The sequence below is a fragment of the Amblyomma maculatum genome, chromosome 1 (assembly GCF_055883805.1).
Source record: "Amblyomma maculatum isolate TAMU_Amacu chromosome 1, ASM5588380v1, whole genome shotgun sequence".
Classification (NCBI taxonomy): Eukaryota; Metazoa; Arthropoda; class Arachnida; order Ixodida; family Ixodidae; genus Amblyomma; species Amblyomma maculatum.
The window spans coordinates 161845310-161860095 of record NC_139344.1 but is presented as its reverse complement, the minus strand read 5'-3'; the positions used below and the strand labels follow the sequence as shown (position 1 = coordinate 161860095).

At 44.9% G+C, this 14786-nt stretch overlaps 1 protein-coding gene and 1 pseudogene across 2 annotated transcripts; one reads left to right on the top strand and one right to left on the bottom strand.

Annotated features, from left to right (window-relative positions):
- The first annotated feature begins 1124 nt into the window (after positions 1 to 1124).
- On the top strand, positions 1125 to 14655 carry LOC146204764 (glutaredoxin-like). Of its 2 annotated transcripts, none has more exons than XM_084589476.1 (4): positions 1125 to 1272; positions 4597 to 4737; positions 14257 to 14361; positions 14423 to 14655. In XM_084589476.1, the coding sequence occupies exons 2-4, from the start codon at positions 4597 to 4599 to the stop codon at positions 14531 to 14533; spliced, it is 357 nt and encodes a 118-aa protein (XP_084445602.1). In that variant the 5' UTR covers positions 1125 to 1272; the 3' UTR covers positions 14534 to 14655. The 2 variants fall into 2 exon arrangements, with proteins under 2 accessions (XP_084445602.1, XP_084445601.1); XM_084589475.1 differs by having other exon boundaries at positions 1228 to 1381.
- LOC146204765 (uncharacterized) lies at positions 11760 to 13140 on the bottom strand (annotated as a pseudogene).
- Positions 14656 to 14786: the final 131 nt, after the last annotated feature.

The following is a 14786-nucleotide window of genomic DNA, read 5'->3' as shown; positions in this document are numbered from 1 at the left end:
AACAAATGAATAAAGAGTAAGAACAAAAACTGAAGTCAGATTCAGACTGCTTGTGTTTATTGTCGCATATGCGATCTTTGAAAACATGCGCGCGTGCAATATATGTTACGAAAAAGCAAGATCGCCCTTCTTTTCTGTAGCATATATGTGACGCTATAAAACGTCACTAACCTGATATATATCACCTTAGCAATAAGCATGACTGAATTGCAGAAACGTCGACGTAACCTATCCGAAAGCATGAGGCCCGTATTGACGTTCGTTGCACTTGACTGCGGCATCGCGATATACCATGGACCATAAGAAAAGACCGAAGAGTAAATAAAATTCAAAGTTGGATTAATGAACAGTGTAAATTATTAAGGGTATTTTCTGATACCTGTGTCACACGGACAATAACAGTCGTCGTCGATCCGTTCCGGGTTAGATCGCGATTGAGAATATAGTTCCCATAATTCGGGACAACCACCTGGGCTGACTGAGCGCTCACTCAGAAGGAAGATGCATACGATACCTTACATCCGCAATCGCGATGCGTGGATCGCAATCGAGTGGCTCTAGATCAAATAAAATCGTCATCGGAATATTTCATAGCAATATATTGAATCCGGCCCTGACTCGATCGTTTAATCAAATATTAACAAACTATTGCAACCAACGTTTCAACTTTAGGTGGTTTTCTCAAATTTCTTCTCTCGCTGGATATCAGGAAGTCAATATATGTTCTGCTTAAGACCTTATCCGGTTCAGCTGAATAAGTAAAACAGATATATAGCAGACATGGACCAGTATTTGTTAAACGCTTCCTCGAGCGCTATTTGAGCGTATGATTTTCTCCGCACAGTACTAGGACGGTATGAATGTCTTCCACCAAGACTGTTTTTAGACACAAAGTGCGCTTAAACCGTCAAGAGACAGGTTTCGCAGTGAAAAGCGCAGCACGCTATCCGGACCTATATGCCGCCTATGCTGCCGAGGCCGCGAACGCGGAGCGATAGCACCTTAGCTATTGGTAGCGCCGCCCCGCGGTGGCGGCGGGAAGGCATCACCGCGGCGGACACGCCAGCGCGCGCCCTCGGCACACTAGCCAGTATATTCTAGGCACTATAGCTTTACTAGGAAGCAGCAGCGGCCATGCTGGATGCTGGCGCCGCCTTGGCGCCGCCCCACGCCGGTCGCGGCACCCGGCGGCCGTTTATAAGCGAGGGACCTCGCCGGCCCAAGGGAGAAATGTTTTCACCCCTGCTAGTTTCTCCGAGTATGGAGTAACTGGTGAGCTAACATTTCTCGGTGCTATTTCACCTATGTAAAAGCTTCTTAGCTGAACTGCAGTCTGAAATACCATTCGTCGTCGGCGGAGATGGCCAACGTGCTTCAAAGAGTAAAATTCACTGTTTACATGTTCTCTATAGCTCTCTATAGAGTTGACCACGAATTAGGATTTATTCGCATTGCAAATGATTATCATATTGTAGCTTCATGTAGCGCAACTCTCCCGAATTGTGTAGCTGTCGTTACTCCTTCCCTAGACAACCCCGCTACTAACTCACCTGCTGACGAAAAGCTTCTTCCGATGATCAGCGCATCTTTGAACTCCTCACAACGACAGATATTGAAGAACCTCTTGTCCCAGCACCTATCCGTCTTTGATTTCACGCAGTCCAACGGCTCGCAACGTTTTCCGCTGTCGCGCGCACGCCACAGGATTGACACGGGATCTGCCCATCCGATCCGTCAAAAGCCGTACCGTGTGTCACCATCAGAGCGTAAGATCATCACCGAGCAAGTCCAAGACATGTTGAACAGGGGCGTAATACAGGAATCCTCCAGTCCTTGGGCTGCTCCCGTGATATTGGTGAAGAAAAAAGACGGAACATGGAGGTTCTGCATTGACTATCGTCGCCTCAACTCCATCACTAAAAAGGATGTGTATCCTCTACCACGCATCGACGATGCCATAGATTGCCTTTTTTCCGCGTCTTATTTCTCTTCAGTTGATTTGCGATCGGGTTATTGGCAGATTCCGATGGATCCTGCTGACAAGGAAAAAACTGCATTTGTTACCCCGGACGGCCTATTTGAATTTAACGTGATGCCCTTCGGCCTATGTAATGCGCCGGCCACATTTGAAAGATTTATGGACACAATACTTCGTGGCCTCAAGTGGGAAATCTGCATGTGCTATTTAGACGATGTTGTTATTTTTGGCCGGACTTTTACTGAACATAACACGCGACTCGCTGTTGTGTTAGATTGCCTACAGAAGGCTGGCCTTGTCCTGAATTCTAAAAAGTGCCGTTTTGGTGAACGTCAAGCGCTGGTACTCGGGCATCTCGTCGACCGCGATGGAGTTCGGCCAGATCCACAGAAGACTGCAGCAGTTGCAGCATTCCAACGACCACAGACTCAAAAGGAGCTCCGCAGTTTTCTGGGCCTGTGTTCCTACTTTCGACGATTCATTCCAAGGTTTGCCGACGTCGCCTACCCTCTGACATCCCTTCTACAAAAGGACGTCCCTTTCGACTGGACCTCAGATTGCGACGCGTCTTTCCACCAACTAAAGTTTCTGCTAACGTCACATCCCATACTACGGCACTTCAACCCCTCCGCTCCGACTGAAGTCCACACTGATGCAAGTGGGATTGGTGTTGGCGCTGTGCTTGTGCAACGTTCGACAACAGGCGAGCATGTAATTGCGTATGCAAGCCGTTCCCTCAGCAAACCTGAGCGTAACTACACTGTTACGGAGCAGGAGTGTCTCGCTGTAGTTTTCGCTGTTCAGCGGTTTCGGTGCTACCTATATGGACGCCATTTCACGGTTGTGACGGACCATCATGCCCTGTGTTGGCTTGTCAACCTTCGTGATCCATCTGGTCGTCTGGCACGCTGGGCCCTTCGTCTGCAAGAGTACGACTTCACTGTTTCCTACAAGAGTGGCCGCAAACACGCCGATGCAGACTGTCTTTCACGCCTTCCTCTTCCTACGACCGAATGTGACTCTGGTGATTTCGATCATTACATCGCCTCCGTCGTGCCCGAGTTTCCCGACGCCTCGGCTCTGCGGACTGCGCAAGAGACTGACATAAGCCTCGAGCCCCTGCTTGCGGAGGCGCGGGATTCCACTGCTTCCAGCCCATTTTGTCTCCGTGATGGCCTTTTGTACAAAAAGGCTTACTCAAGCACCGGTACGAATTTTCTGCTTGTGGTTCCCGAGAGCTACCGCTCGTGCATCTTACGCGCCATGCACGACGACCCCACTTCCGGTCACCTGGGCTCTGCAAGAACGCTCCATCGTGCCCGCGACCGGTTTTATTGGCCAAAGATGCGCCAGACAACTGAGCGATATGTGGCGAGCTGCACTGAGTGCCAACGACACAAACGCCCTACGTCCACGCCACAGGGCCTGCTGCATCCTGTGACTCCACCACGTGGCGCATTTGAGAAAATCGGAATCGACCTTATGGGTCCCTTCCCGAAGTCATCCGACGGAAATCGTTGGATCGTGGTTTGTGCAGACTACCTCACCCGCTACTGCGAAACGGCAGCTCTTCCTTCAGCCACCGCTCACCACGTGTCCCTGTTCTTGCTCCGTTCTGTGATCCTCCGCCATGGACCTCCGCGAGTGATCATAAGTGACCGAGGTCGCCAGTTTATGGCAGATGTTGTGGAAGAGCTTCTTCGTTTGTGTGCGTCGCATTTTAGGCATTCCACACCATATCACCCTCAAACCAACGGCTTGACGGAGCGCACAAACCGCACACTCACAAACATGCTATCTATGTACATCGCATCTGACCACAAGAATTGGGATACTATACTGCCATTTATAACGTTCGCATTCAACACCGCAACCCATGAGACTACTGGCTACAGCCCGTTCTTCCTGCTATATGCCCGTCCTCCTCGGTATTGTCTAGATACCATTCTTCCTTACTCCGTCCATGATGAACCGTGCATTGCGGAAATTCTTTGTCGAGCCGAAGAAGCTCGCCGTCTCGCCCGTTTGCGAATTCTCGCTTCTCAAGAGCGTTCAAAAGCTCGGTACGACAGCCGGCATAACCATGTGTCTTACGCCCCTGGAGATTTAGTGTGGCTTTGGCGACCTCTCCGAAAGCGTGGTTTAGCGCAGAAAATGTTGGCGCATTACGCTGGCCCTTACGTTGTGCTTGAACGCGTCAGCGAAGTGAACTATCAAATAGCACGTATGACATCAAGTGGTCGTCGTTCAGTCAGAACTGAAGTTGCCCATGTCGCCCGGATGAAGCCGTGTCACTCTCGTGGAAACGAATAACTACCTCGCCCGGGGGGCTTCGTCTGCAAAGGGGGGAAATGTAACAGTACGGAAGAAGATGAAGTTTAGAAGACAAGTGAAGGAGAAAGACGTTGAAAAAGGACTCTCGTGCCGGACGCGCTGCCGTTGACCAGCTGAGCTCCCGACCCTATCGTCTTGTAGTTCAGCGCTCCGACGTCTTACCCCCTTCGTAACAATATGATCGCTTCAGCATAAAAGTCAGAGAGGGCCTTCTTTCGTGATAGTGACGCGTACCCTTTTAAGTGTGTGTGAACTGCATGTTTAAAACGCTATGTTGCTTTCAGATGTTTCAGCGCCTTTTGGGCAAGCAAAGCCCGACAGCCAGCATGTCGGCTGCGTCTGGCTTCGTAGAGCAAACTTTGGAGAAGAATCCTGTGGTGATATTTTCAAAGAGGAGCTGCCCATTCTGCCACAAGGCCAAACGAGTAAGTATATTCCTTGTTAAGCTGTCGCTGTATCACACAGAGGCGAGGTGATGGCAAGTGAAGAAACGAATACGAGATCCCGCTTTCCCTATGTGCTGTCGAGACTCTCCGTCGTCCTGTGCTCTTGCGACGCTTAGCAGAAATGCCAGGAATTGAAAAGAACTGGCAGGCCTATTATTAACCTCCTTGCTTTTCTCGACAGTTGGTACACTGCCGGAAAGTAGCGCGGCAATGGTTCCCGACACTAAGTAGTATGTGGTTATTTTATTATAACCACATACTGGTGCGAGTTGCATCACTTAACTGCGCGTGTGCATGGCACCACAACTAAGATACCGTATACACAGTCCCGCTTGGACGGTTTCTTGTTAAATGCAGCGCCAAATAAAGTGCGGCCTTGACATGCAAAGCCCAGATCGGCATGAAATAGCGTTGTGCCCGGAAAGAAGCACCTTCTTTGCGGGCACAACGCCATTTAATAAATGCGTTCTTAAACGACTTAAATCTAGACGCGTGGTGTTAAGGTGGGAGGCCACACCCGGAAAACTTCTTTAAATCATCACGGAGGGCTATATTTTTTTTTTCTGATTAAGCATGTTTTATTCAACTTAACGAAGTATTTAAAGTACAACTATTGGCTCAATTTATTTTGATGGAGTTAATTTTCCTAAAAAATGTTAAAATTGCTAGTCATGCCAGCAAGGATAATTAACAACTGGAAGGCTGAATTGAGGAAAGCTTTGGCACTTAACGTAGCTGAATATGTGGCCTGTAAAGTGTACTAGGATAAATGTAATGCAATGGATGTTCAGAAAGCAATCTTTGAAAAACTGAACAAAAAGAAAAAAATATTCCATCTTCACATTTTTTTTTTTTAAGCTGTAAATTAAATGTTTCTGAATAATTTAAATTATCCTAGTTCATTGCAAACATATTTATATGAGGAATCGGTGGCTAAAATTTTCATTTCAAAATATTCATTCAGAAAAAAGTTGTCACAGTTTGCATAAGAAGAGATTGAAGAAAATCTTGTTTTGAGAAAAATGTAAATAAAGATTTTAAAATGTTAAAGATGTGAAAAAGAACACAGCTCTAAAATGCATCAGGCTCATAGCAGGGCCCTTTTGAGATGCAGTAGAGTTTCCTTTTGTTCATGTCACTGCTCTTTGGTTCTTCCTAGCCCATTTTGTCTCATCAGCTGATTTGTATAGAGCCTTCTGCATTCGCTGGTGGTCTCTGGCAAATGCAAGCTCCTGTCGTGTAGTAAGTACCCTGGCTTGATACCAGCCTTGCTCAGTATATCCAGAGTGCTTACACTGCCATTATTAAAGTGTGCTATGACATCATACAAGGCAAACAAAATGGTAGGAGAGCTTATAAACACCTTCTTGAAAGCCTGCTGCCGTATCAGCCCATTGAAACACTCATTTGCATTTTGTGCTTTGCCATGTAGACGCTAAACCCCCCTATTGGTTGGTGGAAAACGGCATGGAGGGGCTTTGGTAGACACTTTGATAGGAGCCCATTGAAACACTCATTTGCATTTTGTGCTTTGCCATGTAGACGCTAAACCCCCCTATTGGTTGGTGGAAAACGGCATGGAGGGGCTTTGGTAGACACTTTGATAGGAGGTCGCCTGAACACAGACCACTGTACACACCCTATTCAGTGTATCATTTGGAAGCCCCCTTTTGTGCGTATGCAGTCGTGCCTCGTTAATATGGACACTTTGGTTTCCGACCAAAACTGTCCATAAAGCGAGTCATCTATAATAACGAGTCATGAATAAAAACAAAAAGGATTTTATTGAGAAAAGAGAATTGTAATTAACGACTGCTTTTGTACATAACGGTGCGCACTGGACTCAAAATTTCAAAGAACACTGGCAATTTTGAGTGCATTATCCTTGCCATTGCTCTCTTCGAAAAATTGTAGTGCAGTCTGAAGCTTACCATGACACCCGTGATGTTGGGTTTTGTGTTGGTCGAACTTTCGAGCACGAACTCCTCACTGGCCGATGAATCAGCGTCTGATTCTCTACTCACCGCCACTTCCAAAATGGCCTCTTCATTGAGCAAAGTAGCCGCTAAGTAGCTGCTTGAGATTCTCCTGAGGCGAGGAAACAGCTGAGCTGTCGATACTAGTCCCTCGCGGCTTGGATTTACTGAGATGGCTTTTGCCGCTTGTATTCACAGATTTCTTCGCGCCTACGTTCAACTCTGTTCTTTTGCATTTAACTCCCGCCATGCCAAAAGCCAGACTCAAGTTGAGGGCTACAGGCTCCTGATGCTGTGCTCTTTTTTGCCTAGTTAACCTTTCTGCCTTTCCGTTCTTCTGATTTTTTCTTTTTTTGCTTTGTACTATTTCTGTAAGGAAGCAAGGGAGTCAAGTTGGCAAGCTGCTATTCAGAGGGCTATCGAACATCCCATTTATTTGGCGCCGTTTTTATGTGTTCCCATAAAACAAACACTGCAAGCTGAAGTACAGTTTAGAACGACAGCTAGCCGACTACGAAGAGCTCAGACCTTGTCAAGGCCGCATCGTTGACTCAAAGCGAAGCCGACATACGGACCGCTTAGTGTGCAAAGTTTGGCAGTTCGGCAGCGCAACAGGGACGAAAACCAGGAGTATGAGAGGGAAGCGCGTCCAGGACGGGACACCCGGTCCCGGTTGCGTGTTCGTACATCGCCTTTCTTTTGTCGCTCTACTTTGTGAGTGTGTCTTAACTCTCACCGAAAAGCGTTAACGGCTTCATGGAACACACATTGCGCTTTGGGAAAGAAAACTTCAGTTCCCATCGTCACTGTAAGCACTTGTCTTTCTTCCTGTCATTTCTTTCTTACGCTTTTACACTCTGTGCACGTTCAGCAGAATTTATTGCTACCACATGTTGCTGTTTTCCCGACTGCAGCGGCACTTCCGCTGCACCCAGAAATCTCCTGGTTCCCCCCTTTCGGGGCCTTTCTTACGCTGACCCTCTGTTTGCTGTGTACGTTCTTCTCCGCTCTTGCGCCCCCCCCCCCCCCCCCCCCCCCTAGAACGGCGACACGCCCGCTTTGGTTCTTTCCAACCCCACAGGACTCGTTCAGGCATCCCGCCGTATCGGCTGTCGCGTAAGTTCGCGGGCGGCGCGCCCTTCTTTAGCTTGCGTTTGGACTCCTCTGCTTTTTTTCAAGCACTGTCCATATTAACGAGACAAAAATACATGGGCCCAAGTGGGGCGCATGCATTCTTCCCCTGCCCATTGTCCGGACAGCGAGTTTCCATATTAACGAGGCATAAATACATTGAAAAGGTTTCGTCCCCAGAAAAACTGTCCATATTAACGGGGCACGACTGTACTTCCCTTGGCTAAGTGCTTCAACCCGCTTGTAACTGCACCAGCTGTGAGGTCCAGGTGGGCACAGGCCGTGCCTTGCCTGCTCATCAGTAGAACTGCAGTGAAAGAGGCTGGTAGGGTGGCTGGTTTCATTCCTAAGAGGGCACGGAAGCGTCCGGCGGGATATCATGTCTAACCACGCTTGGCTGGCTGTGCAGGTTAGTTATTACACTTCCTATGCTTCTGTTAAGACAAGCTGCTATGGGATTGTGATTCTGCCGTGCCCTCAAAAGTGGTTCGGTATTATTGCTGGTTGCTGGTCTACTCTTCGCTTTCTGTTGTGTGGGGACGTAGAAACCAATCCAGGCCCTAAACAAGATGAAACACTAAAGAATATCTTGACAGAATTCAAAGAATTAAAAGTTTCTGATAATGCTCGGGATGAGACTCTTAGTCAGAAAAACCAGAAACTGTCTAAACTAGGTGAAGTTCTGAACCTATCAAAAGCGAACGAGGAAAATATTAGAAAGCTTGAAGGTTCTGTGCTGCACCTGAAGAGAGCTGTAGCGGAACAGGAAAAAAAAATGATAGATTACGAGGACCGTACTCGAAGGAACAACGTTGTGGTGTTTGGGATCTGGAAATTGCCTAAGTAAACTCTGTTAGATATAGAAGAAAAAGTAATTAAAAAAATATGTTACGAGAAACTTGGGGTACCGGTCACTACAAATATATTATGTTGAGGCATGAAAAGGAAAGAAAAATAAAGAGCCTCTGCCCGTGCCACAAAGTATAACGGGCTTAACTACAGTCGGAACGCATTCATTGGATTGGCACAGCACATAACAAACATCGGCCAATAATTTTCTGAGTGTACAATTACAACGAAAGACTGGCCATCTTTAAGAACTGCCATAAGCTGAAACATGCCGGCATATTGGTTTCACACAATTATTCATATGCCACGCAGCAAAGAAGAAAAAAAGTTATGGCAGTCCACAAAAGCAGATGAACAGTCTGGAACAAAACCGAAGTTAGTTCACAATAAACTGGTCTGGTGATAAAGGACGAAGTATACATATGGGACGAAGAAAAAAAGCTGTCGAATATGGCTGTGATGATGGCCAACAAAATTGACGTCATGATGACGTCATTTCTGAAAATAAGCTCCTTAGTATAATCTGCTTGAATGCACAAAGTGTATGCAATAAGCAAGAACCAATCGAGCATATCCTATTATCTTACGATCCTCATATTGTCGTCATAAGCGAGACATGGCTGCACTCTGACGTTCCTGATATCGCCATTTTTCAGCTATCGTACACTTGCTACCAAAAGGATCGAGGGTCAAGGGGTGGTGACGTTGCTATTTTGGTTAATTAAGAGTAACATTTCTTCACGCTTGATGCCTGATATTGGTGATGATCACGAAAGTGTCGTTTGTGAGGTCAATTTCTTTAGGAACCCTGTCATTGTTATTGCTGTATATAGAAAACCTGGCACACACCCTGATTTTATGCACTGTCTGCATGATCACCAAAGTACTTTCAAAAAATGTAGTTTTGTAATCGCTGGAGATTTCAATCTTCCGCATATTAACTGGGATACAATGGCTACAGGAACCAGTGATGTTAAAAGCACCGAGGCTCTGTTTGACATGCTCCTTGCGTTTGACCTAACCCAGGCAGTCCATTCACCCACACGTGTAACTCCAACTGGGGAGTCTCTTCTAGATTTAGTTTTTTGTTCCAGTAGTATGCACAACTATAATACAGATATACATGAAGGAATATCGGAACCTACCACAGAAAAATATGTCAGTTTAAAAAACTTCGCTTTGGCTGACCATCTTAGCATCATCCATTACTTAGAAGATTCCTGTACACATTTCACTCCAATGACATTAACAAACTCTGGAGAAATTTCTGGTCCATTTGCCATTACTGTATGCGAAGCTTTATCCCCAACAAGCGAAAGAAGGTTGCCAGGACAAATCCTTGGATTTCCAGAGAAATAATCCATTTAAAACGTAAACTTAGACGGTGTCATAGAAATAAATCTGCCAGCTCCGCATTTATTGTGCACCTTAAGTCAACCCTAACCACTAAATTGCGCGAAAGTAGGAACCGTTACTTTACGGAAGCACTTGGACGTTTCGTAACAGAAAATCCAGCGAAGTTCTGGCAGTATCTTTCCCGTAAAGGTAATTCAAAGCTCGACAAAATAGTTCTGGATAACCCCACTGTCACCGATAAAAATGAGATAGCAAATGCTTTCAATCGCTATTTCCAAAGCGTATTTTCCAAAAGCGATGAGATAAGCAATGCCACTCAAGGTAGTCCAAGTGCAGTTCATTTCATTGTAAACAGAGAAGGTGCTTTAAACCTACTTATTTATGCGTCTTGATCCTAAGAAAGCATCGAGACTGGATGACACTTCAAATTCATTTCTCAAGACGTACGCTGAATGTTTAGCACCATATTTAGTAATACTATATGAGCAGTCCATAGAGACTGGCACCGTACCCGATGACTGGAAAGTTTCAAGGGTCGTTCCTGAATTTAAGAAGGGTTGTAGCTTACACGTCAATAATTACTGTCCTATCTCATTAACATCTGCCGTTTCCAAACTCTTAGAACATGTATTGGTTACTCAACTAAATAAATTTCTGGAACGGAATGAAATATTAACCAACGCTCAACATGGCTTCCGACGAGGTTTTTCCACAGCTACACAATTAGTTACAACTTTCCATGAAATTTCTAAAATCATAGATATTGGAGGACAAGTTGACATTGTTTTCCTAGATTACTCAAAAGCCTTTGATAGAGTGCCTTATAATAAGCTGATCACTAAAATGCAAATGATTGGTGTGCCTAGTAAAATTGTACATTGGATACCTTCTTATTTCGCAAAGCGCAAACAGTTCGTTACTGTTGATGGTGTTAACTCTTGTTTATTAGATGTCCTTTCTGGCGTTCCCCAAGGTTCGGTTTTAGGGCCTACACTGTTTAATCTTTATATAAATGATCTGGTCGAAGCACTGGAACCAACAGTTTCGATTAGATTATTTGTTGATGACTGTATAATTTTAAAAGGTATTAAATTCGTTCATGATCAAATAACTAAACGAAAATTTCCAATTTTTGGAACGATGGTGCAATGAATGGGCGATGGCCATTAACTTTGAGAAAACTGTTGTACTTAGTATTACAAATAAAATTAATAAATTTCAATTTCAGTATAACACAAACAGAAACCTAGTCAGGCAGGTAAGTGAATATAAATACTTAGGCATAACGATTACTTCCAGACTAAAATGGACAAAGCACGTTGACAGTATATGTTCTACAGCACGTAAAAAGCTGGAGTTTTTAAAACATCGCATGGGTGAATGCCCAAGCCCATTAAAACTTAAGGCATTCAAATCATATATCAGACCCACACTTGAATATGCCTGTGTGGCATGGGACCCTGATACATCAAATGACACCCAAAAGCTTGAGAATATTCGATGCTCAGCAGCCCGTTTTATTTTTAATTTTTACAGATGCCGGGGCTCACCTTAATCTATGATTCTTCTTGCCGGCCCTGATCCACTAAATGAAAGGAGAAAGAAAGCCCATCTAGCTTTTCTTCAATCGTTATATTTTTCCAGACTTGGCATTAAACCTGAAACCTACCTGAAAAATGATTTCTCCAGATGATCTCGCCATAAGCACTGTCTTGCCTTATCACCTATATTTGCCCGAACTAATATGTACAAATTCTCGTTTTTTCCACGGACAATCACAGACTGGAACGCCCTACCTATTGACTTGCTGTTTTTATCGCCTCCCAATTGAAGTGTCATATGTTCTACTGTGCATTGTTTTCTTTGTGTTATCAGTTCATCGCTGTGTAAAATTCTTTATTTTATTATTTTCGAACTACATGACATCTGATGTAAATGATTTCTCCTGCTTGGGCATGGTATGCCTGCAGTATTTCTTAAATAAATAAAATAAATAATTGCCGAAAGGTTTCCACATTAGCTCTTATGTCAATCCCATAGTAGTTTTGCAGGCGGTCAGTAAGGGCATCGGTTAACTTTCCCTTACCACCAAGTTCACCCTCTACTTTCTTGAGTTTTCTCAGGTGGCAGTCCACAGGCTTTTGGACATGTCCAATGCATTCAAGCTTCTTGACGCTGTTATCTCCGTACATATCCTTTACAGTGGCATAGCTGTCGGCATCGTCATCACCCTAGCAGTCCAGGTACTTCATGCCGACCTCTCAAAATATCCTGTACAGGCCAGCAGTCTCCATACTACCTGCACTGCTTTTATGGCTTGCATGGCAGGAAGTGCGACTTGCCTTCCATTCCTGGAATGAAGCACGTTTTGGGCTTAACTTGCATTTTGTTTTGGAAGCCTTGCATGTGCTCGAGAGCCTCGACATCAACTTTTCCCGTGTCAACGGAAACCACTGACACACACTCGTTCAAAGAAGAATGTCCACGCTTTTGCCATGATCCATCGCCTAAAACATCGCACTCATCGCTCCCCACCACATGACGAACTGCAGCAGCATCAACCATCGACTGCGATGCTACTGTTCCAGCCACTGCTGAGAGCAGAGACGATATTCTGTCGTAGGCGGAATGTCGCGAAGAGGGAAGCACATTCATCACCTTTCACAATGTTGACACACCTGCATGGCCCTTCCCTAACTGGCTCATTGCATACACCAGTCGACCATTGTTCTCATTTGCACGCACCACCTTTTTAGATGTGTCAAATGAGTGGTCGAAGCCACACTCCACACACACCACTGCACAGGTAGAGCATACCCCTTGGTGAGTGCGTTCTCCGAGCATCAGTGCTGTATTCATGCATTCAGGGATGTCAATGTATGTCAAAAATCCTGTTCCCTTCGTGTTTAGAATTTGGTAGCAGGGCTTCACGCATTTTTGCAACGTTCTAAAGCTCCTTCACACTCGCCGAAACACCCGCGTCTGGTGGCTGAGAAGATGGACTCTGCATAGTGTGTCAATTCCCAGCAAACTTGCATTTCCGCCTTTTCTGAGCTCGGAACTTGGCCATTCTAGACGAAATACAGTCCAATTGCTCTGAATGCTGTATCTCAGAACCTGTTGAAGTTGCAAAGCGCTGCTTTGCCACTTAACTAAACAAACCACAGACAAAAGTAAACAACAAATACATTCTTTGAACGTCAGTCATCCCCCTTGTGGCCGCTTCAAAAGATTTTTACTTAAGAATACCAACTAATTTTGCTGATATCAAAAAGTAGAAGATATAGTGAATAATAGTCATGCATAAGAAACATTAGTAGTTCAGAACCAATGCAATTTAGTTTCGGTTTCAGAATATCGCGATAAGCATTCAAAAACTTTCTGCGACTCCCAAAATAATCATGATAGGACCATAATTGTTTTGCAATGTGTACCTGAATGTTTGCAGATACTTAAAACGAAAAAAGAATCAACTTTTTTGCAAAAAAAGATTGACTTTTAAGTGTGGCTGCCCACCTTAAATGTTTTTGTTACCTTTCAAATTTATCAGGCACAGATAGTGTTACCTCATCAAGGCCGACGACTTAGCTAGTTGGTGCTGATTTATTTTAATACCAGCCGGAAGACAACACACGTCGCAGAATGTCTTGTACTGTTCTCCTGTGTTCTGTCTTTTGGTTGCTTGTAAGGGCGTCACTCATGCAAATTTATCAGCCACAGATGGCCTGTGAAGCAGAAAGGCTATGCCTTTGTGGTTTCATTGACGAGGCACTTTGCAGCAAAGAGGAAGGAGGCAGTCCACAATGGCTTAGGGCTGTTCTTTTGTGCACCAAAGTACTTGCACAGCTGTTGCAGCACAAATAAGAATCATGTACGTACAGTAAGGACAGAATGAAAACATTAAACAATGCCTGTGAACAAAAACTTTTACGTGTGTTCTTTCAGCTGCAGTACAAAACTAGCCTGGTCATGTTCATGTTGTAAAGGACTATTTGCTCCAGCCCGACCATATATATGTTACAGTGGCCTCAGGTATGAATCAGTGCAACAGGAAAACACAGACAGTAAAAAGGAACAAGCACTGACCGTTCAGCGCTTGTCGCTTCTTGTGTGTGTTTCCCCAGTGCGCTGCTTCATAATCAATGGCAAACCAATTAGCCGTATTTTCCACTTATGCTTGTTCCAGGTATTTGATGAGCTCAAAGTTCCCTACCTTGCCGTCGAGCTTGATGGTAGGACTGATGGCAGCGACATTCAGGACGTTTTAAGACAGATGACTGGAGCACGCACGGTAAGATTGCTGTGTACTGCTGCATACTGTTACAACTAACACATCAAGATGTATATTCTAGGTTCCACGAGTGTTTGTGAACAAGCAGTGCCTGGGCGGTGGAAGTGATGTGGAAGAAATGTACAGGGAGAAAAAGCTGCAAAATCTGCTACAGTCAAATGGATTACTATAGCTTGGTACCATATGCATCAAGGAGACCAGGGTACAAGGTTCTTTCTGTGCAACTCAGTGGCTCAATATTCAGCAGGTGACAGTGCAGCAAATAAACTGGAATAAAACAGATACCAAAGCGATGATGTGTGCAGATTTTATTCCAGTTCTGATCATTAAATGTAAATGGAATATGAATATTCTTTTTCTTTTTGCATCTGCAGTGAAAGAAAACCAAGGCAACATTTTGTCAACAGTAAGAGCAACAATTGTGA

Excerpts from the sequence above, each read along its gene's own strand:
- LOC146204764 (XM_084589475.1), top strand. The coding sequence starts at position 1,361 with ATGGCCAACGTGCTTCAAAGA. Across the intron at positions 1,382-4,596 it reads TGGCCAACGTGCTTCAAAGA|ATGTTTCAGCGCCTTTTGGG; the intron begins GTAAAATTCACT and ends TGTTGCTTTCAG. Across the intron at positions 4,738-14,256 it reads TCTGCCACAAGGCCAAACGA|GTATTTGATGAGCTCAAAGT; the intron begins GTAAGTATATTC and ends TGCTTGTTCCAG.